A 25301-nucleotide genomic window follows, 5' to 3' on the forward strand; every position below is an offset into this window, starting at 1 on the left:
AGAGCATTGCTGACTTCCACATTGCACGGTATATTATTTGAGAACCAAGCATATATCATAGGAAAAGAGGAAGAGGGACACCAAGGGAGCTAACTATGGAGGTGTGTAATGGTTGGAAGGTGATCTCTCTCTCATCTGACCTTCAGTGAGCTATTAGTTCCACATGAGATTATAAAAGTAATAGTTAGAAGTTCCACAAGTGTTTGAGGCCTTGTTCTAGACAATGACCCTTCTAAATACATTGTGGGGACTTCCACATCAGATATACCCCCAATTTGCTCTGAATCACCACAAGAGTTGGCACTAGATGGGGACACACATTGTTTGTATACAAAAGTGAGTACCTAGTTTGGGATACATGGGATATAGATGGATGTGCTTCCTCCTTTCCAATATAGCATGGAGACCCCTTCTTTTAATCTCAGCCACACGTAGATAAATAGGGTGATTCCAACAGTCATCATCAAGCTACATACCCAAATGACATGGATCACACTAGTGACCAGTCCAACCACTAGAGACAAAGATAACCTTCTACCAAGAACATTTTCTCCACTTACATGACGGTTTTATCATACGTCCACACTATGGACACATACATGCTCTCTTTGCTTTTCATAAAAGGTAATTGTATTAATTACCAAAAAAGGACAAGATTACATACATTCTCTCTCTCTCTCTCTCTCTCTCTCTCTCTCTCTCTCTCTCTCTCTCTCTCTCTCTCTAGGATCGAGGATGGGGTTCTACAGGAGTCATTTCTTGTGTCTCTCTGATGATGGTTTCACTATTCGGCCAACATATATAGACACCCGTCTCTCCCATAGCGTACGGGTTGCTATCGAACAGATTCGCACCTCCTCACATAGGCTTCAAATGGAGATAGGAAGATGGACAAATACCCTAGCAGATGATAGGACTTGCCAGCTCTGTGGTTGAGAGCCTGAGACGTAGGAGCACTACATATGCAGATGCACAGTATACTATGACATACGAGTATGGTACCATTGCCTCTTCCGTGATGGATTTGGACCCCTTCATCGCATCATGGAATACGAGGACTAGAAATGCCTAGGTCTTTTCCTCCTGGAGCTCGAGAGACGCCGAACTGCACTACTGCGAGACAAGAGGCCAGCTCACCCAGAGGGACACACACAGAGAGCAGTGACAAACTTCTTCTACAGAGCCGACCCTATTGACACTACCAACCTAGCAGAGACAAAGCCACCCTGCCAGACACCTTACAGGCCACACCGTGGTGTCACATTGGATAGAGTCACTTCCCTTCGTCGAGCACGACAATCCCGTCTACCAGGACGACCTCCGAGGAGACCACACCACAGTCGGCTTAGAGCCATTATCATGAGACACCGCAGACTCACCACCAGGCATATCAGTGAAGCCGCTAGGGACCGCATCATAGCTGAGATCATGTACAGATCTTGAGATCAACTACATCCCATAGTCCCCACCACACTTTTGTACATGGTTCTATCAGATCTGGTTCTCCTTTCCTTTCCTTTTCTTTTCTATCGATGGAATAACACTACACATGGTTCAACCCTAGTATAGTCCCATCATATAGTTATTTTCAGTATTGTTTCATAGGCCACCCACTTATTTGTAATGTTATCTTTACCTTACTGATGAGATGACATTAGACATGGATGTACTCTAGATTTTGTCTCATAGGCCACATTGGCCTTATGTAGACGTTAATATCCCTCTCTCTCTCTCTCTCTCCCTCCCAAAAGAATGATCTCACACCCCACAAGTTGCTCATCAAATGGAGTGTATGCAGTAAATTCCCCAAGCTAGGAAGGGTAGTCTATAGAGATTACGAAGTCATTATGATTGAGAGTACACTTTCAAGTTTTTCATGTCTTTACCAAGTGTTGATCCATTGGTACCATAGTTTGCCTCCATGCCATTACCTAGTGGGCCTTCTTGTCATTTTGCTATGCCCCAACCGACCATTGGACAAGGCTTACATGTCCCAGTGCCTCCACCTCCACCAGTACTTTATGAAAACATTCATGCTCTAATGCCTCTGCATCAATCAACACCCTTAGGACATTATTAGCCTATTTCTGTCTATCCACCTCCCCCTCCTACTTATCCCCCTCCACCACCTCCTTGTTCCACTTACTCATGGTTCTTTCACCTGATCAATCAAATTTGCCTTTAATGACAAGTCTTGTTTGAACAAGTCGAACTTCACTACTTGATCAAACCTAATGAGACATATCCTTGACTCCCAAAAACTATGGGATCTTGTGCACGGATTGGAACCCCAACCTAATCTCGCACTTGTTCCATATGAGGTTTTCCGCTCATGGAAGGCTAGAAATGCATGCGCTATTGTCGAGTTGATGCAAGATCTCTTACCCTAATTTCATTCCAAAACTTTAAAATCACTAACTGAGATGACTTGAAAGTCAAGTTTGCTGAGTATTGGTGTCTTCTCACTAAGTTCTCAACCACTGGCGCTCATAAGTCCTTTGACAATCAAGTCACATTGTTTCTAAACAAGCGACCAAGGAAATACTTCCATTTTGTGCAACAAGTGATCTCACAGCCCACCATACCCACTTTCTATGAGTTTGAGTGTCAACTACTACATTACACTCCGTTATTCGTGAGTTTCATAGTTTGACCTCTATAGAGAGCAATCTTGAGTTTCGTTACTTCTTGTCAGAAGAGGCAATAAGGGAACGGTAAACAAAACCAAAATTCCAATCAAAATCAAAAACAAAACAAACTAAAGAAGAAAGCTTTTGAAGCTCTAAAGTTCCATATCAACAAAGGACTTATTTTGATTACACCTGATTTGTCAAAACCTTTCTTTGTGGAATGTAATACTTCAGAAGACTACATTGGTGCAATCTTAAACTAGGAAGGACATGCAATTACTTATGTAAGCAAAAGGTTACAAAATACAGAAAAGAATGCTACTGCCTACAAAAAGAAGTTCATGGTCATCATTAAAGCTTTCAAAGATTAGAGACACTATCTTTTAGGTGGAGAATTTTTCATCAAGACGAACCATGACAGTTTTAGATATTTTCTCAACCAATCAAATACTTCTGAGATGCATATTCAATGGACCAATCATTTAGCTCAATTTAACTTTCAAATACTACATATTCTTGGAAAGCAAAACAAGGTAGTTGATGCCCTGTCAAAAAAACCTCATATTCATGTAGTATCCATGATTCATCATATAAATTTCAATAGTATAAGGGACATGTGTGCTTTTCATGAAAATTTAAAAATCATTTGGGAGAGTTTATAACTTGGTAAAGGAGTAAACTCTTATGTTCTCAAAGATTGATTTCTTTTGTGGAGAATAAGTTGTGCATTACTAAAGATTTTAGACCTAAAGTAATAAAAGAATGTCATGCAGTTCCTTACATGGCTCATCCTGGTATTTTGGCCACAACCAAGGCACTTTGTTATGTATTTCTTTTGCCAAGTCTTTGACAAGACATTAAACAATTTATCAAAGAATATCTTGTGTACCAAAAGATTTAAGTTTAATTACCAAAAGCCTATAGGGCTTCTATAACCATTACCAATTCCGAGCCAACCTCGAAAAAATATTGCTATGGATTTTATTTTTGGCTCGCCAAAATTAGCAAACGGCAATGATGGCGTATGAACTATTTTTTACAAGTTTAGCAAATATGGTCTCCCCTACTTCTTCACATTGACAGGAAGAGGGTACTTCCCTCCAACTTTCCCTTAGAATTCGAGAAGGGACGGCTTTCTTCTCTTGGTGGTGATAGAATGTTATTTACAATTTCCTTTTTAAACATTTTTTGTATATTATGCTTTGTATCTTCATCCACATCATCAAGATGACATAATTATAAAATGACACTTTTGCAAGTGAATAATTCCCTTGCAACGGCATTGTCCACATAGCACTATTGCATAGCATTTTCCATGAGCATGACCACACCTACATTGCCTCTTGCATAACTCCAATGCATTGGCATTCTGTTCTTGTAAACATACATCTATGTATTAGCTTGTCTACTTTATTCATGTCAGTCTGTCATCTCCTGGTTGTAAACTCTTGTTAAAGTTTGACGGAGACATAGGAGCTCTAGTAGTTTAGTGTGTATTTCTCCCATTTTAGACACATTTCTTGTGCATTTTCCTAGTCTTCAGGAGGTTTCCACCTCTGGTCAATGTCAAACTGCTCCACAATTGCTTGTTATTTTTATCATTATTTTTTCTATTTTTTTCAACAGTCATTTTTAGGCATTTACTGCAATCGGCCAGATTTAGAGCCTCCTACAGCAGCCGGCCAGATTTGGAGGATATTGGCTATTTATAGCCATCTCATTGATCACTCTCTCACTTCTGCAAGTTATCTTCAGCACACTACTCTCCATCATTGGTGCTGCCTTCATTATCTCAGTCTGATCTTGTGTCTCACTGATGCTCTGGGCTATGTTCAGGGCCTATTTAGTCCTCGTCATTCTATTCAGTGTTTTTCTTCAGTCGGTGTAATCTCTCTCTCTCTCTCTCTCTCTCTCTCTCTCTCTCTCTCTCTCTCTATGTTCATGTTTCTTCTTCCATCATGCACTCTCACACTATGCGCATTTATTCCTTTTCAATCTTTCTTGAGTGGTCAACTCTAGATTCACCATATTCGCAACATTGCACATGGCAATCTCCAAGGTAATTTCCCTTGCTTAGCTTCACTAGCTTCCTTTCCACACATGTTTTTTGCCTCTCCACATACCCACCATATTTGCTTCACACACTACAAACCTCTTTCTTCGTCATCGACATCCAGTAGTGGTAAAGCTAGCTTGCTTATTTTGTGAAACCTTTGGGTCTAGGTACTAGTCTCCTATCCGTTACTTAATTGACCACCACCTCCACTTTTTAAAATAATCATTCTCAAAACCACCATAAACAAAAACAAAAACAGAATTTTTTAAAAAAACAAAAAAAGTTCATTGTGGTTCCATCTGCCTTTGTAAGACTTGGTAGGCCACTGAGCGGCTGCCAACGTGCACACTTTGTCTAATGCCCTGGCCTCTCTGGGTTGACCACTCGAACTCCCTTGGTAAGTTAACCATCGTCTCTGTAGTCTTTGCAAGCCACTAGGTAGCCACCACAATGCACCCTTTGTCCAATGACTTGGCTGCTTTGGGGTGAGATGCCTTGGGGTAAAAACACATAAAGACAAAAAAAGTCGAAACTTTGGGTTGGCCTACCTTTCTAGCTCCGTTTTGGGGCTTGAGAGGGGGTGTTGAGCTAACATAAGCATTACATGTTGGACTAGTCACTTAAACAGCCCCAAAAATGCTTAATTAATGAAAACCCTAAAATGGTGTGTGGTTTGAGTGAGTCCCAAAACTTTTTATAAATAGGCATGATACCCTCCATTCAGCCCAATCTCGTTTTTGCAAGTTTTAGGCCCTCTGTCATGGGGACGTGAAATTTTGAGATGCTTTAATCTTGCTAGTAACATTTGATTAAGTTATTAATCAAATGTGCAAGGTTGTTTAGTACATGTGATGCACATGGCAGTTATTTCATGGGAACGGACCAAGGACCCCGAGGATGCAGTGGGTGTTAAAGGCAAAAGTTGTGTTAAGTTATGCCACCTAGGTTTTGGTGGTCAGTTGGTGCCACGTTGGACCCTAGGACAATTGTTTGGCCATTAAGTGTCAATGGTGACACTAGGGACTAGCATTAATTAATTAATTAATGCTAGTGTAAGGATCAACAAAGGTTGCGAACCACTCCAAGTTGCAAATGGCCTAGCCAATTTCATTACAGATGGGCATGTTTAATTTTGGGCAGGGTCAAAAGGGCTGAAATTAATTTTCAGTATTAATTAATTCTGAAAATTTAATTTAATGGCTGAAAATGCATTAGGAAGGCTGCCACTTGGCAAAACTTTCCCATGCAACTAGGGAGAAGACTATTGGAGGGTGGTGGAAGCTGAATTACAGCCATTCTAAGCTTGGTGGAGGGAGAGGAGGTAATCAAATTTGGCTCTGAGAGGCGACGACGACTAATCGCGCGCCGCGACAGGACAAGGGGCAGCAGGTTTTCTCTTCCGCCTCAAGAGAGGCGGCGGTAGGAGAGGAGGGCTCGCTAGCCAAGCTAGTGTTTTACCCCCCTTTTGAAGCTTTTGGTGCTATCAGATTTGTCATCAGAGCTACGAATCAAAAGATACATTTCAGCTGATTTTCTCTCTCTCTACAGCATTCTCTCATCTCCTCCAGTCTATGCTCAAGCATTCTTAGTAATTCTCAGCAATTGGTAGCAAAGTACAGCCAAATTTGGTGGACAACAGAGAGTTTATTGCTGTAAACCCTAAATTACAGTAGTAATTAAGGTTTAGCAGCCACCTTGGGACCCGTGCCATCAGTCAAAGGCATTGCACATTGAAATCAGCACCGGAAATTCGTGGAATTGTGAGGATTTCAGATGCCAGCCCATCTATTGTGAATTTGGGGCAGCATTTTACCAGTTGGGGTTCCATTAGAGCAAGTCCTGGGTGAAAATCAAGGGACAATTTGCCCGAATGCTTTGCTGATTATTGGAACAGCAAGGGGCTTTTGAATCAGCCAAGGAGATCATGAAATCTCAGCTTGTAATCTATCCATCAGCAATTGAAATTAAAGAAATACCGAAAGGGGCGCCAGTTTTGGAACCAACAGGGTGTCCACTATCCAAGTTTATGAAGGTAAAGTGAGCATTTCAGTTTATGTTCATTTGCTAATTGTTGTTTCACCCTCTAGCTTCGCTGACCACACCCCATCCATAGAGGACTTCTCAGCCAAAGCTAGCCATTGCTGTCTACATCCATCAAGTACCTATTTTCACCTTCATCGCGCAATCTACATCGATTTCTGCTGTGTTTGCTAATCAGCCATATCAAGTAGAGGTGGCGACCTGCTGAACTACTGTGTTTGTGATCTACGGCTGCTGTGTGGAGTGCCGCATCGTCATGCCTACGTTTTTATTGCCATCAGCCTACCACAGTCATCATACCTTCGTTTTTGCTGCCATCAGCCTGCCACATCATCATCGGCTTGTTGTGTTTGAAGTTCTCTCTCTCCTTTGCCTATCCAACACCACACACTACTTCATTTGGTGCTATCTAACATCTGGAGGCTGCCTTGTTGCATTTCGGAATCCGTCAGGAGTACGACACACTCTGCCGCTCAGCACCTCTGCCTTAGTCCTTGAGACACAAGAGTTCAAGGTACAATTTTCATTCCTACACAGTTTGATATGAGCATTGTATATTCAGTATTCAATCAGTTATTCACATTTCCACAATGTTCATTGTCTCTAAGTTATCCTAACCCTAACTGTGATCTTTTGAGTTTATGCTTTGTCACACACTCTCATTTATGTTTCTACATTAGGGTATTTCTTCACAATGACTACTAGTAGGACTTCCTTTAAGATACAGGGAAGAAGTGTTGAATATGCTTTGGTATCATCAATATCCCAATTGAGGACTACTTTCTCAAAATTGTCTTTGTCCCAACCGAATGGAAGAGGAGATGGTCATCAAGGACAAGAAGTCAATCCCGAAACAAGGTACCACACTTGTTTCTACACAAACTGAGCTTTCACAACCACACTCCAAGTTAAATAGTCAAGTCCTTTGAGCTTATCATCAATAGAAGAATAGGGAGAAGCCATTGAATGATGAAATGAAGACAAAAGCAAAGAAATGGGTATGAGAGAGTCCTTTAATACCATGTGAGAAAGAGATACAATGGGGAAGCAAAGAAACAACTATTGAACATTGAAAGAGATGAACAAGAAAGCAAGAACACAAGAACTCCATGGATGAAGAAACAGGCCATGGAATCCATATATAGCATTTCCCCTCCCTTTTGTTGTACCCTCAAGATAGTCATAGGTAATGCTTTCATTTCCATTTTTATTATGTATTACTTGATATGAGTATCCATGAACATATGTGTTTTGAGTCTTTTCCGTTTTGAAGACATTAATATAGCCCTCCCTTTGACAAAACGTTAACATTTACCATAAAAACACATTCTGTAAGACAACTCAAGACTACCAAAATGAACTCAGACAATAAGATTAAGAGAGAGGAAGTACACAGTACCTCAAAGAACAAATTGATGAATCAAGTACAGCCAGTAAGCTCAATGGAGCGGAAGATTGTCCAACAGCCACTTTCTCTAGGAGCAGGCTGAGGCATGCTGAGGAGCGTTTCATGCTCCAAACGGATCCCCAATGCAGCAGATCACCATCTCTCAATGACAACAATGAGGGATAAAGTCTCCAAGGATGAGGAAGTGCAGCAATGACTGCAATGCAACAGTCCAATCAGAGAAGAGAGACTAGAAACAACAGGGTGCAGCAACCTATGAACAACCCTTGAATTGAAGGAGCTGGACTACCAAACAAATATGTCTAAGGGCTAATGGAGAGAGCACGCTGTCCAAGATGACTGTTGGACTACTGATACACGAGTATGACTGCCACAACAGCTGCTGACAGGTTGACCAGCAGGAGAAGAATTGTCAGTTAGCAACCAACAATTGACAGGCTGTGAATGATGGTGATGGCTGTGAAGAACAGGCCCTGAGGATGCAGAGGCAGCAGGAGCACTGTTGTGTGACAGCAGTCTGGAGGTGACAACCTGCTGCAGATGGTGGTGACACAATGGCACCAGGCAGTGGAGACCATCTGTGAGATGGATCTTCATGGCACTGACCACACTATCTAGATCATCCTCTCTATGCCGCTTGCTATGTGTTTGGCTAGAGTTTGCGGAAGGTCTCAGAGCAGAGGGCCCTAGTTTGCCAGGAGGAGATTGATGTACAGGCAGTCATTTGGAATCCACAGGTCTGGGATTGTGACAGCCCGTAGCTCAGGGAGTGCATATATATCCAGTGGGCTGGCTGGAAGGCTGGCCTTGCCTGTTCCATTAGGGTGTGAAGAGACATCTATAGTGGCACCAATCTGGAGGTACTTCAGTGGGAGTGGATCCCCAAAGAGGGCTAGAGGCCAGGAGACGGGAGATTGATGTAGGGATTCCTTAGGATTGACTAGTCTCTCTCCTCACAAGAATCTATGCTGCTAAACATGTATTAAATGAAGAACTAATTACGTGGCTAAATACTCCCTCCCTCTCCCTCTCCCTCTTTCAGAAACTTGCACACACATAAAAAAGCAACAAATACACACATATTTTATATGCATACTTAAGGATACAAGCTGCTACTTTGTCCTTGTCAATAGCATCAAGTTCATCATATAATGCAAGGATCTGCACAGCACTTAAGGTGTACAAAACGTGAGGATCATGATCAATATTGCCACCAAAACCTCCTGCAACATAAAACAATGACATATGTTAATATTCACAACTAACCCTTAGCAAGTGATGAGAAGTTGTTGATTTTCATATGATGCACATGCCCTCCTTACAAAAGCTATCAAACATAAACTACCACCGAAGTTCTAAATCAAAATTTTAATGGACAAGTCTTAGAAAAACATTGAGATCTTAGTCAACAAATATTTTTAAAAGGTAAAGTTTCATAGACTCAGAAGATAGGACATACTACCAAAAGAAACCCTGAGACTCTGTAACATGGCATCACCAAAGACTGTCAATGAGAATGCTGCAAAACAGACTTACAATCAATTTACTTCAATTAGACGGCTCTTTGTGTTTTGTGCACGCATTGTAGGTGAAGATGTCTTTTGAGGCCGAGACAAAGTTTCAAGCAATCATGGACCGGACAGTGCCCGTCTTACCGGCTCTTCCATCAGATCAAAAGCTCGATGGCGAGAATTACTGCATCTGGCGGGTTATGATGCTTGCCATTTTGGAGTCCTATGATTTGGCAGAGCTTGTTACAGAGGCTATTCATCGTCCTTCTTCGCGAGATAAGTCTAGACTCTCTTCCAATGATAAGGTGGAGTTGATAAAGGCTCAAGCACATTGGGATAAACTCAATGCTCGCATTCGCAGGTTTTTTATTTCTCTCGTGTACTATAGCTGTTATCTCTCATATTGAGCATTTGACGGTGGCCCGGGAGATATGGCTAGAGCTTGATCAAATGTACAATCGGGTGACCATCATGAAGCGAGTTTCTTTGGAAGTGTAGATGTGGACCATGAGTGTCAACAAGTCATCTTCTATGTGAGAGCATATCAACAAGCTGAGGCAGCTCCACATGCAGGTACAAAACGCAAGGAAGGTGATCACTTCTGAGACATGGCGATAACTCTTCTTTCACAATTACCGCCCTGCTTCAGTGGTTCTTATTCCGCCTTGATTGCTTCAGGGCGGTCTGAGACTCTTCGGTGGAAAGAGTTGATTCCTATGGTCTTGAACCAAGAGGAGCAACTAAAAGGAACCAATGCTTCGAAATCTGAGGCCTTGGTTGGTCAATCATCTCAGAAGAAGGGGAAGGACCAAAAGGAAAAGAAGAAGGACAAATCTAAGAAGAACAAAGACAAGGAGTCTACTTGTCACATTTGTGGCAAAACAGGTCACTGGAAGAAGGAATGCCCTGACAAGGAGAAAAAGGAGAAGGAGAAGAAGGAGAAATCTTCCAAGGATTCCGGAGCAGTCGCTACTCCCTCATCGACTGCTTTTCTCCACTTGGAGGTGGTTTGAGGATTCGGCCCTGACGGCTTCTGATGCTGTGTTGACGGCCCCATACACTCAAGAGTGGATTGTTCACAATGGTGCCTCCCGACACATGACTCCTTCAGTAGGTGTTGCTCATTTGCGGCCTTCGCATGGCCAGATTCTCATTGGTGACAGTTCGTCTATTCCTATACAGGGAGGCAACATGCATCTTATTCCAGATGGAAAAGGTGGTGCCCATACATCCGAGGTACTTTATGTGCCAGCTTTGGGGTACCATCTTCTTTCGGTGCACAAGATTTGTGCCCTTGGTCTTTTTGTCGAATTTGATGTGGATTCTTTTTGAATTCTTGATTGAGGATCAAGACAGGTTCTTTCTTCAAGTTATGAGGAGAATGGAGTCTACATGTTGTGATCTTTTTCTACCTTGACTTCTCTTCTTCTTACCTCACAAACTCAGTTCAAGCTTTGGCATGCTCGGTATGGCTACCTCAATTATGGTTATCTTCGAAAGGCATCAAAGGGACAGCTTGTTCAAAGTTTGCCGAATATTGTGGTGGGCCAGCAGCCTTGTGTATCCTGCATCCGTGGGGAGCAAACTCATGATGTTCCCAACAAGACTTTGAGGCGGTCTTTAGCACCCTTGAGGCTTGTTTTTACCGATCTTTGTGGACTGATGAGGACGGAGTACCTTAGAGGGAGCTTGTATTTCATACTCATTGTGGATGATTACAACACGATGACATGGGCTTATTTCTTGAAGCTGAAGTCGGAGGCTTTCTCCAACTTTAAGCATTGGTTGCTCTTTGAGGAGAACCGATCAGGCCGGAAGCTGAAGACCTTACAATCGGATAAGGACAGAGAATTGGTTTCTAATGAGTTTGCTCGTTTTTGTGCAGATCATGGTATTCACAATACAAACACCCCTCACGAGAATGGCATCTTGCAGCAGAAGAATCGCAATGTGATCGAGATGGCCCGTACCATGATGAAGCATTGTCAAACAACTCAGTGTCTATGGGCTGATGCTATGGCTTCCGAAATTCACATCCTTAATCGTTCCCTTACTTCCACTGTTGTTGGTATGACTCCATATAAGGCGTACTTTGGGTCCAAGCCAGATGTTTCTTATTTCAGGATTTTCGAGTGTGATGCCTATGTTCACATCCCAAAGAAACAATGTGATAAATTTGAAGCCAATTCCAAAAGACAGGTGTTTGTGGGCTATAGCTCACAATCTGAAGGCTACCGATTGTATGATCCTATTAATCAAGATGTCTACACGAGTCATGAAGTTCGGTTTTTGGAACTTCCAGTCCCATAGGGGGGTGAGGAACACCCTATTCTTGGATATCCCGGTGATGGGCCCCACTGACTGTTCCTCTAGAGCTTATGCCTCTTGAGGACTCTTCTTCGGATGAGGAGCTTAGTTCCCAGCCATTAGATTTACCGATTGCTCCCCCACCGTCGGTGGACCTTCCCGAAACTTCAACACATGGAAAGCGACGAGGTAAGTTCCAGCTTGCTCCTCGTTGGGCTCGTGACACTCTTCGTGATGAAGGGATTGAGGGGGTCCCTAAGGAGTGGCAGTCGTAGGATGGCCCACCACATTCTAGAAGGAACCAAGCATACCACACTGAGCTTATTTACACTAATTACTATTTGATGACTCGTGTCCTGTAAGATCGGGAGCCCACTTCCATGAAGGAGGCTTTACAACATGATCATTCACAGAAAGTTATGGAGCACGAGTTGGAGTCGATTGAGAGAAATGGCACTTGGTATCTTGTGCCAAAGCCTCCTCATAAGAAGATCATTGGAGTCAAATGGGTCTTCAAGACCAAGTACCGCAGTGATGGCACATCAGACAAGGACAAGGCTCGCCTTATTGCTAAAGGTTTTGCACAGCGCCCAAGCATTCATTTTCATGATACTTTTGCCCCTACAACTCAGATGGCCACTATTCGCATCGTTCTTGCCTTGGCAAGCCACAGGAGATGGCCGGTTTATCAACTGCATGTGAAGTCTGCCTTCTTGAATGGAGAGTTGAAAAAGGAGATCTATGTTGAGCAACCTCCAGGTTTTAGTTATTTTGATGGTAAGGTGTACAAGTTGCGGAAGGCTCTCTGTGCTTGGAATGAGAAAATTCAAAATTGACTCGTTCCTCCAAGAGAAATTAGGGTATCAACGTTCCAAAGCCGACCCCCCAGTTGTATGTACACACCTCAGGTGGAGGTCATGTGTTGTTTGTCCTTTATGTGGACGACTTGATGGTCATAGGTGACCATATTCGAATGGTTGAGCAAACGAAGGCAGCACTTCACGAGAAGATTGAGATGACGAACATGGGACTTCTTCACTTCTTTCTATGTCATGGGATCTATCAGACTCCGAGGGGGATCTTTATTTCCCAGCAACGGTATGTATAGGAACTCTTGGCTACATGTGAGATGGAGGGATACAAGTCTCTTACGACGACTATGGACCTGAATTGGAAGGCTACAGCTCCTTTCGATTCTCCCTTGGCAGATGCTACATATTATAGGCAGTTGGTTGGTCAGCTACAACCAAGCCCAAAATGGTTCTCAATGTAGTCATCTTGACTACATGAGAGAAGATCTCATCAAAGTCAATGCCATGTTCCTGCTTGTACCCCTTCGCAACCAATCTTGCTTTGTACTTTGGTGAGAAACCAAAAGTGACCTCCTTCTTGTAAACCCATTTGCATGGAAGAGTTTTCTGCCCTTCAAGCAACTGCACCAAGTCCCAAGTGTCATTTTTCTCAAGAGATTCCATCTCTGACGACACGGCTTTATACCATTTCTTGTTGTCTTGTCTGTTCATTGCTTCCTTGAAGCAAAACGGTTCACCACAGTCTATCAACATGACATAATCAGCCACATTGTTTGTACCAGGAACAAATCTATCAGGTTGTCTAGTAGCCCTAGACGATCTCCTAACCCAATGATCATTGTTTGCTGGCTGTTGACCCTGCAAATTTCATTTTTCAGCTTGCTGTCCTGGCATTTCAGCCTGCAAATCAGCATTAACAGCTTGTTGTCCTGGCTATTCTTGCACATCCAGTGGCTCATCATTATGGGCAATGGTTAGCTGATCGTTTCTAGCATTATTTTCTGCATTTGCAGCTTCATTTACAACAGGTATTTGCTGCTGTACAGCGAGCACATTTTGCTGTCCAAAAGGTATTTCTTCCTGGAATACAACCCTACGGACCTCCTCAATCTTTTCGGGCTATTTATGCATGCGATCTTCCTGGAAGATAACATCATTGCTGCGTACTATTTTTCTTTTCTTGGGATCCCATAATCCATACCCCATTCCACCCTCGTCACCATATCCTAGGAAAATGCATTTACACAACTTTGGCTCAAGTTTATTGTGTTCTTCTTTACGAATGTGCACAAAAGCCTCGTAGCCAAACACTTTCAGGTGAGCATATGAAGGTGGCTTGCCCGACCACACTTCCTAAGGGATTCCCCCCCTCCCAAAGACCTATTCAGTGATGACTGATTAATCAAGTGAACAGCTGTCATAACAGACTCTGCCCAAAAGCCAAGGGGTAATGCAACATGAGACAATATAGTACGGATTTTATCCTGTATGGTCCGATTCATACGCTCTACAACTCCATTTTGGGGTGGATTATGAGGGGCAGTGAGCTCTCTCTTTATCCCTTTATGTCACAAAATGCCTGAAAGGCCTTGGACACATATTTCCCACCATTGTCAGAGCGAAGACACTTAAGTGTCTTATCAGTCTGATTTTCAACCAATGGCAAGAATTTTTGAAACTTGACAAGCACTTCATCCTTGCTACGAATAGGATAAACCCATACCTTCCGTGTAGCATCATCGACAAAGGTGACAAAGTATTTCTTTTCCCCTAAAGATAACCCTGGCATCTGACATACATCGGAATGTACTAACTCTAGAGGGGAAGATTTCAAGGAAAGAGACTTCTTATGAGACGTCTGTGCATGTTTACCATAAACACAATGATCACAATGCTCAAAATCAGCATAACAAAGACAAGGCAAGTAATCCAAACGAGAAAGCACTTTCATTCTAGTTTGACTCATGCGTCCCAACCAGCCATGCCACAAAGAAACACTTGGCTGCTCGGTCACGGCAACAACATGGTCACACACACTAGATACACGTAGAGAATACAAGGTATCACTTTTTCAACCTCTGGCAATCACTCTAGATCCCTTACAGATCTTCCATTTTCCATCACCAAAGGTGGTATGAAATCCATCGTAATCTAGTTGCCCTGTGCTAACCAAGCTCTTCTTGAGCTGAGATACATGCCGTACATACTGAAGTGTAAAGACAAAACCATGCTGAAACTACAACTACACACTGCCAATACCTGCAATGTCACATGCATTATGCATAGTTGTCCCCAAGATGAACAACACCATGTCGACCCCTTGTATAGTCAGAAAACCACTCATGATGAGGGGTGACATGAAAAGAAGCACCTGAATCTAGAATCCAAGCGTGCATATCATCATCCGTATCTGCAAGTAAAGCATGTGTACTAAAGTGTGAAGAGAAAAGAGTACGTCATTCCCATTGTCACTATCATGAGTGACTACATTCACCTCTTGAATTTTGACACTACTCTTCTTAGGTTGACTCTCTTTCTTCTCTTCCTTGCTATCATCTATCTTCTTGCCCTTTCCTTTCTCTTTCTTCCATTTGTAGCAGTCACGTTTAAAGTGACCCTTCTTGCCACAATGATGGCATTCAACATCCTTACCACGTGATTTACTGCATCTCTTGCTATCAGATTTGCCTTTCTGTTGTGATCTACCCCTAGTATGCAAAGCACTGGAAGACTTACTAGATGCATTGTTCTACTGATTCATTTCTTCCATGAGTAGAGCACTCTCTACATCAGCATACAAAAGCATCACATTAGAATTGCTCATAGCAGTCTTGAATGTATCCCAACTCTCTGGCATAGTGCAAAGCAAGAACATAGCCTTAAATTCTTCATCAATCTTGAACTTCAAGGCAACCAGCTAGCTGAAAATGGAGTTAAACTCACTCAAATGAGTAGACATTGCTATGCCCTCTTTCATACGCAAATCCATAAGCTTTTTCAGCCAATAAACTTTGCTTGCGGCACTCTTCCGGGCATACAATTCTTCCAATCGAGTCCAAATAGCATAGGCAGAATCCAAACCTTCAATGTTAAACAGCAAGGCATCAGAAACCGATAGCTTGATGGTTGAGCGTGCAAGCTCATTTAACTCATCCCAGTCTTCCTGTTCCATATCAACGGGCTTTGCCCCTTTGGTCTTAATCGGTCTTACCTGCTTCTTCTACAACAGGATATTATAGCACTGTTTTTGCTAGACTGCAAAGTTATGTGCTCCTTCAAGCTTTTTAATGTGCACGAGATGACTTCTGTCACTGCTGCCAGCCATGATTTTTAGTCCAAATGTGACCGAAAATTTCAGCAAATGCAGACCCAAATTGTCACAGGAGTGACCAAGGTATAAGCAAGTACCAACCAGCAATAAATAACCACATAAAACCAGAAATTTCAGATCTGCAAATAAATTTTCAGAAGTACTAAACCTTGTGCTACAGCACTCCACAACTGATTACAGCTGTTCCAAGGACAAATACATCACATTACATTAGAAGTCCCAAATTTTAGCTGCAATTTCTGATGTACATGCACCCATGGGCACAAAATTTGACACACACGGTCAAAAGCCCCAAAATTTTTGTGCTCAAAGCATCAATCTTACATCTGCACTGTCTCTGGCATGCATAGGATAGGCCAATTTTGCCAAAATAGAGCAATTTCAACAAAACCTCCAAATTTTTTCAAGTGCTAGATGTCCAAATTGCATGGAATTAAACCCGCATGTACATAAAATGACCAAATGGCGCACAAATTTCACCCAAACAGCAAAAGCCCCAAATTGCACCGGGTCCAATGCGCATCAATGTCGAGAAATTAGGTGAATTTCACCCCAATTCTTGCATGTATATGAAAAGCCCCAAATGTCGGAGGCAAAATGTCACAAATTTCCTACAATTTCTGAGACAAATATCACTGTTGTGTCTTGCTCGCATCAAATCTAGACAAATCCCCAAATTTTTGGCACAAATCTACCCAAAATTCTGAACTGTGCTTACACGCACAAACACCCGTCAGTAAAGCAAAGGGCTTGCTTGCAAGGAACCTTTGAAAAAATTAAAAAATTTTGCAAAAGAAAAGTGATGAATCTGCCCCGTTTACAACCGCTAGCCCGTCGCCTGCTCGTGACCTGAAAAACGACATTTTGACCTGCGCCTAAAGTGCGTGACCTAAGCGTGACTACATATGACCATGAAATGACGATTTTGACCTGCATGCAACCTGTAACTGTCGCTTGTCTGTCCAATAAAAGAACAATGACAAGTTGACTTGAGCAGACTCCAAGAAGCCCAAACACCTTAGCCGCAGCTCTGGTACCAGCTTGAAGTGAGTGATGTGTAGTGGCGATGCAATGTCCTGCGATGAAAATGTCATGTAGAGAGCAAAACATGAGCAAGAGTAGAGAGTGAGAGTCAGAGAGAGAGATGCACGATGTTCGAGTACAATCTTTTTTTTTTTTATATACCTCTTTAGGTTTTAGATAGATATATATGAATGTACAAATGTGCTAAGGGTGTGTTAACACCTGTGCACATATAAAAGGCACGATAGCCCTTTATTCCCAACAGTTGGAGTGGTTTAGATTGGGCTAGTGATGTGGATCATTGGAGGTCCACCACAAGTTATTGTTTTACCTTGGGTGCTAGTGCTATTTCATGGCGCAGCAAGAAGCAACCTACTACGGTTGCCCTCTCTTCAACTGAGGCAGAGTATCAAGCGGCATCTTCTACTACATGTGAGACAGTGTGGCTTTGCAGGCTTCTAGAGGGGCTTGGCTGCCCACAAACATGTCCTATTCTTCTACAATGCGACAATGAGAGTTGCATTGCTTTGGCCGGGAATCCTATGTTTCATGCTCGAACAAAGCATATTGAGATTTAGTACCATTTCATTCGGGAGAAGATTTTCAGGCTGAGACTACTTTCCTGGTCTATTGCAAGACAGAGGACAATCTTGCAGACTTGTTTACCAAGGCGCTTCCCCAGGCTTTACTTCACCAGCACTCCAGATCCCTTAGCCTTCTGCTATGTCCAAGATCTGAGAGGGGGTGTTAGAGAGTGACAGGCAGGATGCCACATGGCAGGCAGGTCGGTCAGTCGTAGGTGCCACGTGGCAAGCAATCAGATTGCAGCAGGTCAGCGGCCAGCAGTCAGCTGCATTTAATGCGGCCGTAAATGCAGCCGACCTACATTATTTGGGGCATTTTTCCCAGCCTATTTATAGGCTCTGTTTTCAGCAACCTCAATCAGTTGTTTTCACCAATTTCAGGCTGCAAACCTTGGAGACTGCCCTTAGGCTGACGGAGACTGAGATCTTCGAGGGGGAGACATACACAGATATTCTCTCTACACCCGTATGTAATTCTACATCCTTATACAGCATTCTTCACTGCGGATTTTCTGTGTTTCATTGTCTCTTTCTCTCTCTATCCTCTCTCTGTTCACTCTTTGTCTTGGTCATTCACTTCCGCATTGCTTCACTTTGACAAGCACATCTGTTTAACCTAGGACAACGGTGATGGGTATCCAACTAATCTGCCGGGGACACTCACCTCCTCATCTATCAATCTCTCATACGTAGGGATTTCCATCCTCTACTTATGGTGCGTCGTCACACACTCCATGGGTCACTTCTACACAGGGCATTCCATCTGCTCCACATGTCCCTATCCCTTCTCCATGGGCTACTCATGCGGTCACCATGCCCATGCCTCATCAGTCCATTCCCACTTTTGGATCCACTCTACACACTTCATGCATACATGTTGGGCACTCTTGGATTAATTCCCAAGTGTACTCCACTCCCCTACCCTACCTACCCTGTCCCCTCTACCCACATTCTCCATCCTATAGCACTACCACCCTTGTTGCTACGGCCAAGAATGCCTTCACGAATAAGACTCATTTCAATGGGTCGAATTTCACCACTGGATCGAACTTCATGTAACAAGTGTTTGAATCTCGAAGACTTTGGAAGGTAATACTTGGTCTTGAGCCTATACTAGACCCTTGATTGGCTCACCCTAAACACATCTATCAATGGAGCGCCCCCAATGCCACAATCAATGTTGAGCTTATGCAAGAGTTACTTCCTAAGTTTCACTCTCAATTACAATATTTCCACCTCATATCCGAGCATTGGATTCATCTCATTAAGCAAATGCAACACGAAATTACACTCCGCATATAAATCTTGACTTTAAGCTTCATGAGTTTTCCATGAAGAAAGGGGATGATTTGAAAGTCAAGTTAACCGAAAATCAGCAATTACCAACTAATGTGGCACTATTGGCTTCCCAAAGTCAAATTACAATTAGATTACATTCTTTTTAAATAAGCTACCTAAAAAATACTTCCATTTCATTCAACACATTATCTCGTTACCTCAATTGCCGACCTTCTATGAGTTCGAGTGTTAGTTCTTACGTTACGCAAGGTTACCCGAAGTCCTCCACATACTCTTATTCAAAGAGGGGTCCAATGTCTCTTCTTTGCAAGGGAAAATAGGAGGTGACAAGAACTCAGATGTGAAGGCACCTCAAAACAAGGGTGGCACCCGTTCCTCAAACTAAGCCAAAAAACAAAACCCATCTGCCAACAACTCCCTAAGAAAAATAGGTTTTACACACACTACTAGAGATTGGGCGATGTAGACAAGGAGTGTCATACCAAGGCCCAAGGTCTTTCTCCTAAGAAACCTCGACATACCTAAGACCACTGTGACTACCTCCACTCCTATTGGACGGTCCAATGGGGTTACACCTCCCGCAACTGCCCCATTTGTTCCTTTTGCTCTAGGGGTAGTCGGACATGTGGCACACGGACAACCTCGGTAGCCTATATCTTTAAGTACTCCTAAAGGATTAGCTTATCGGTCTACTAGCTCCTCACCCATTGCACTCTTCACATCCATTCCTAGGTCATCCTCTACACCTCCATCTAGGACCACTTCTCCACCTTGTCATGCATTTCATTGGCAACAACTTGCTAATGGACACACGCGATGGTGGCCACATATTTAGTCTCCTTCAATCTTTCAATACATTCACTCATACATATATACTCATTGCACATCCTTCATTTAGCTTTACAATTCTTATTTGTTTTGCTTTGGAGTGTCTCACTACTGACTCTGTTTTGCAAATTCTAATCTCTTTTGTAAGATTTTCTATTTCATTGTAGGGCTAACATGCACATTTGCACCGGTTCTCCCTCGGATGGACATATCAAACGCCCATTGTTCCTTTCGTAGTTTCATCTTCCTAGGAGATTTGCTCTTTTACCAACATGGAGGCTTCCCCTCCCAAGGTGGATCATGCAGCACCTTGCTCTTCTAGTTGGGGCGCTTCATCATCATGATTCTGGACACCACACAAAGACCAATATCGAGCTCCTCTTCCTCCTTTGACATCAACATCCAAGGTTGCAAGGGGGTTCCTAATCTTTCATGGCATTCTACAAGATTCGGCCCTTGTCTTCGCCATCGGCCTTCCCTTCCCTATTGTACCTTCTCCTTTGCCTTGCATAATTTTATCATATTTGTAAAGGACACTTGGGCAAGTGAACAATTTTTCCACAAGGGACACTGTCCAAGTGGCACCTGTTACATGTGCACTCTCATCATGTGGTATACTCCTTTGAATCTCATTGTGCTAAGCACCCTTAAATGGATCCTGAGTTGTCTCCATCAATGGTTTTTTACCACCACACCACCATCCTTTTTCACCCCTTTCCATCGACATCAACACTCTTGAGTGGTTGGATTAGATTGTTTGTTTTGTGATATGTTGGATCTACCCATCCCTTTTCATTCTTCCCATGGGGCGCAGCTCCTTCACAAGCCGCAAACCATATCTATTTTCCCCTTTTTTTCAAATTTCAATGCATTTTCATTCGTTTTTGCAAGACTTGGTAGGCCACTGGAGCACCCTTTGTCCAATGCCTTGGTCTCTCTAGGGTGACCATTTGGACTCCCCTAGTAAGATAATCATCACCTTTGTAGTCTTGGCAGGCCATTGAGCAGTCAACGTGCACCCTTTGTCCAATACCTTGGTTGCTTTTTGGAGAGGGACGCCTTGGGGTAAAAATGGGCTTGAGAATTTCTTCCAATCCCTTTCAGGTTCCAATTTTGGGCCTGAGAGGGAATATTGAGCTAAAAATTCATTCCATACTAATTAGCTCTTTGAAACAGCCCCAAAACATGTAAATTACCAAAAGTTTTATTAAACCGGGAGCTGTTCTAAACAGTTTATATATTCCACATGCAAAACCCTAATTTGGGAGGATCCTTCTACATCTATAACTAGACAGGCTGCCCACCATTCAACCCTATCCTTCTATGCAAGTTTCTTGCATTCACGTGCAGATCTCAACCATCAGCCTTCTTCCCATGGCTGTTGAGCCCCTCCAAACTATTGCCACATCATCATCCTTCCTTGGCAACCTATCCACTACTGCCGACCATCATTCCAACTGCTAGCAATACCACTCAACCCCTCCAAACTGTTGTGTTTACTAATCAAGGAGGCCATTCTACTGTCCAGGGATCCACTCAACATCAGACATGCTGCATTTTGCAGTGCAAGCCTCAACAAATCGCCCGTTTCTCCTTCAGTTGCTGCATTTTGCAGATCTATTGCTCTCTTCATCATCATCAGACTCCTTTCTCGGCTGCCACCTCTCTACCTATTGCCTCAGTGATAAGCATTTTGCTCTTTCCCACTCTCCAACTTGTGGTACAGCACTCGACATCTGTATTCAATGGACGTCACACTCAGACACTCACTACTCTGCCCTTGAGCATTCTATACACTCTTACATTCATTTCTTACATTGATTCATTCACTTTAGAGTTCTCTTCTTTCCCTATCTGTGTTTGCATTTTGAGTTTTGAGTTTTGCATTTAGGGTTTGAGTTTTGCACATCATTGTCTAAGTCTTTGTGTTTCAGCCATGGTCATACTTTCTATGTTTCCTCAATGCAAAACCTAGTGTATCTTCACAGCTATCGGTGGAGAGCTACTCTCAAGTACTGCTTAGCTTGTCGCCACACTCCACAAGCTTTTGCTTGCTATCAATCGTCATCACAACCTGATCAAAATGTATTTTCATTGCTAGACTATTGTGTTTTTCGGCCAAATAGGCCTCCTAGCTAAAGTCATCACCTAATGCAACCATAGAACCTATTGACATCATCACTGCCATCATTATTCCTATTTTTTCAGCCATCTATCCAACATTGTGTTGCCTCTCAGCTTCTTGGCATCCAATTGACAATGCCAAACTCCCAATGCTCTCTCTATTGCCAATGACATCATCATCTAGCTTGGTGGACTACTCCTATCACTTCATTTCGGGATCCGTCACGAGTACAACTAACATCAACCTTCCTTTTTACAAAAGGGTGATGGAATCCAAAAATGCACCAATTTATAGCAATTTACAGCATGCAATAAACCCATAAGATAAATGAAAACTTTAAAATTCAGCACTTCACTATTTTGCGCTAGAATGTCCTCAAGAAATTAACACGATCTGACACCCGATTCGCCCCAAAACATTGACACCCCTTGTAGTATTCCTTTTCACATTAATTGCCAAACACCTGTTGTACAACTAAGAATTGACCAAGTCCATTCTCCAACAACATTTGGAATAAAAATAAGCTGTCCTCTGTAACCAACAATGACCAAGTTCAATTTGTCCCTTGATCTGATGCGCATCCAAGCACAAATTGGAATCTCAAACACTAGCATGCAGGTTTTGAATCACCAACCATATCAAACCCCAACTTACCACGGGTATACTACATTGCACACTTGTATAGGGCGTTTACAATTCATCTCCCAGCCCACTCCTTGGTAAGTACCTACACCTAATGGCATTGATTCACAAGATACAAGTTGATTTTCATTATTCAGCTGAATTTCCTTTTCTTGCCTTCACTGTTTCTCATCTTGCTCACATGCATCTTCGTTTGCTATCACTCTCATGAGTTGTGGCTGCATATGGCAGTCCATATGTCTATATGCAAACACCCTTGTATCTCTCATTCTTCATTTAGAGTCATTGAACTTTGGTGCTTAGAGTGTCTACCTCTTAATCCCTCCCCCTCTCTAATTTTTTATCGCTTATCACCCTTCGCTCATTCATTGGTGACCTCTAGCAACTCTAGTGGTTTGTGGGGCAGCATGGCCTACATCTTGCACAACTTGCATATCAAGCTTGCTCAACTTGTGCTGCATAGTGATCCAGCTCATAGCCAAAATACACTTTACTCACAAAGTCATCTTTGCGCCCCCCCCCCCCCACGGTCACATTGGGATGAACATTTGCCAAACCCACAAAAAACCAGGTCAAAATAAATCCTCGAATATTGGGCAATCTATTCAACTCTCAGGTAGCCCAAAAAGCAAAAACTCCAAAGTTCTCATAGGGCGTTCAGACCACCATACTTAAAAGGCCAATCATGCCACCTGCCTCTAGGAAGAACGCTTTCCATCCCATCTCAATCCCACCATTCCACACTTTAGTCTTCAGCGAAACACCCTACTTCTACACCTTGTCTTCTCCATCCCTGACCTTGCCAAAGGTGGAGTATTGTTATTGGTGCTGCTATAGCAATCAACCCTGCTGCCCCAATTAATGTCTCTACTGCCTGGCTGCTCTAAACAATGCCTAACACTGCCACAGTGATCCTGCTGTTCCTGCATCAAAGGCAGCTCCATATGGCTGCCACATCAACATCTCAGCTATTATGACCCGCCCAGCCTGCAATATGCAGCTTATTTGGCCTAACAACTGCTCTGGACTACTGCATTTTGCCCTTCCAGAGGCCATGCTACCGCTACTGCCGTTAATCATTTGTTCCCGGCTTGCCATGCCATCTCCTCAAACTGCTGCATTTTACTGTTTTCCACATAAGCACTGCTGGGTAGCACGTGAGCTAAACTCTAATGTCTCAGCTTTTCCGCATCATGGAGAATAGGTCATACTCTCCTTCATCATCAGGAGGATCAGATCACAACAAAGTTCATGGGCAAATAAAGTTTTGGGAACACAGGAACTGAACATATGCATTCTCCTCGAGGCTGACTCTCCTGCTCCACCTATTCAGCATCTTCTTCAGTCCACCAAGTTGAGGCAACAAGTGAAAAGATTGCATAACTCTTAGCCAGGGAAGGACAGACCGCTTTTGCAAGGGGCAGACTGCTTTTGCGACAGCCGGTGATCCGACATTTCATCTTAGCCAGGACTGATGGCATGTCCGTATACGCCTTTTTGGTATGTATGAGCCACATCCGTCCTTTCTTGCTCCTTCTCGTGTGTTGGAACGCTGCCAAACTGTCCAATCGGTAAGTAGAGCATTCCCAAACTGTATGATCCGACTCTATGTTAACATGTTAAAACACACACACACACAGGCACGCTCTCTCTCTCTCTCTCTCTCTCTCTCTCTCTCTCTCTCTCTCTCTCTCTCTCTCTCTCTCTCTCTCTCTCTCTCTCTCTCTCTCTCTCTCTCTCTCTCACCACAGTCGTGTTGGCATTGCAGCAGCCAGGCAATAATGCTCTTCTTGTCCATTTCTTCAAGGCGGCCCATAAGATCCATAGATGTAAGTCCCCAATAGGCTCCACTCATCCTCAAGTGCTCCGTAAGCAGCGAGTCCAAATCCTTCTTCTGAAACGGTGGAACTCATGAAGTAAATCACAGACTCTCATTAGTTGAACCATTTTCAAGCTGTTGAATCGAAGGCAATCCTTAAGCAAATGATGTACAGAAGCTGGGTCTTCCATAATTTTGCAACAATTACCTTGTCGAGGGACTTGATGTAATCGGCATGCTTCGATATCTCAAGGGTCCCCATCTCTGTAGAAAACTACCTGCAAGCCAAGAGAATGCAGAGCTTGCAGGATTGAACAAAGAAAGTGCAGAGCTTGCAGCATTGATTAAAGAGAAAGCTAGTGTAGTTAGTGTAGAGCCAAAGTTATGAAAAATGCAATCATACTTTGTTCTGATGTAGTAGGTCTTCTTAGTGTTTCCCCCTATGTATGTTGGAATTAGAGGAATATATTAGGGACTTACCTATTAGGGAGTAATTGTATACCAATTGACTACATCAACTTCTAGGGCAACATCTTGCAAAACACACAAAGGTTATATGATAAGAATATGTTCTATCAATGAGGATGGTTATACAATGTTATACAATGAGGATAGATAAGAATATGTTTTTTCAATTGAGGCTGGGTTTAGACAGAGGCGGCAGCACTGCAAAACATGACCAACCTTCCACCTCCTTTGTGTGAACAGTGAAGCCAGAGGCACAGTGTGCTACAAGAAGGTAAAGAGGTTTTTTCTTAGTGCCAAGGCTCTTTCGAGGGGGAGGGGGAGGTAGAAAGAGGGAAGTCTTAGCCATTTGTGGGATGCCACCTCAAAAGTACGCCCCTTTGACATATCTCTACCGCCGCTCGTCTGAACCCAGCCTGAG

General features: G+C 43.0%; 1 protein-coding gene across 2 annotated transcripts in view; it reads right to left on the bottom strand.

Annotated features, from left to right (window-relative positions):
* The window catches only part of LOC148013223 (geranylgeranyl transferase type-2 subunit beta 1-like), a 38307-nt gene extending 13378 nt beyond the window's left edge, over nucleotides 1-24929 (bottom strand). Inside the window, exons 1-4 of one of the 2 annotated variants that reach the window (XM_087667657.1) lie at nucleotides 24896-24929; nucleotides 24624-24693; nucleotides 24343-24490; nucleotides 9241-9357 (exon numbers count right to left, since the gene is read on the bottom strand). In XM_087667657.1, the coding sequence (XP_087523783.1) occupies nucleotides 9241-9357; nucleotides 24343-24490; nucleotides 24624-24677 (319 nt within the window). In that variant the 5' untranslated portion in view covers nucleotides 24678-24693; nucleotides 24896-24929. Of the gene's footprint in view, nucleotides 1-9240; nucleotides 9358-24342; nucleotides 24491-24623; nucleotides 24813-24895 lie in introns of those variants that run through there. The other variant, XM_087667658.1, reaches the window with a different exon arrangement.
* Between the last annotated feature and the right edge of the window lie 372 nt (nucleotides 24930-25301).

The sequence above is a fragment of the Lygodium microphyllum genome, chromosome 26, assembly GCF_053477565.2.
Source record: "Lygodium microphyllum isolate KBCC chromosome 26, Lygodium_microphyllum_v1.1.10, whole genome shotgun sequence".
Lineage (NCBI taxonomy): Eukaryota > Viridiplantae > Streptophyta > Polypodiopsida > Schizaeales > Lygodiaceae > Lygodium > Lygodium microphyllum.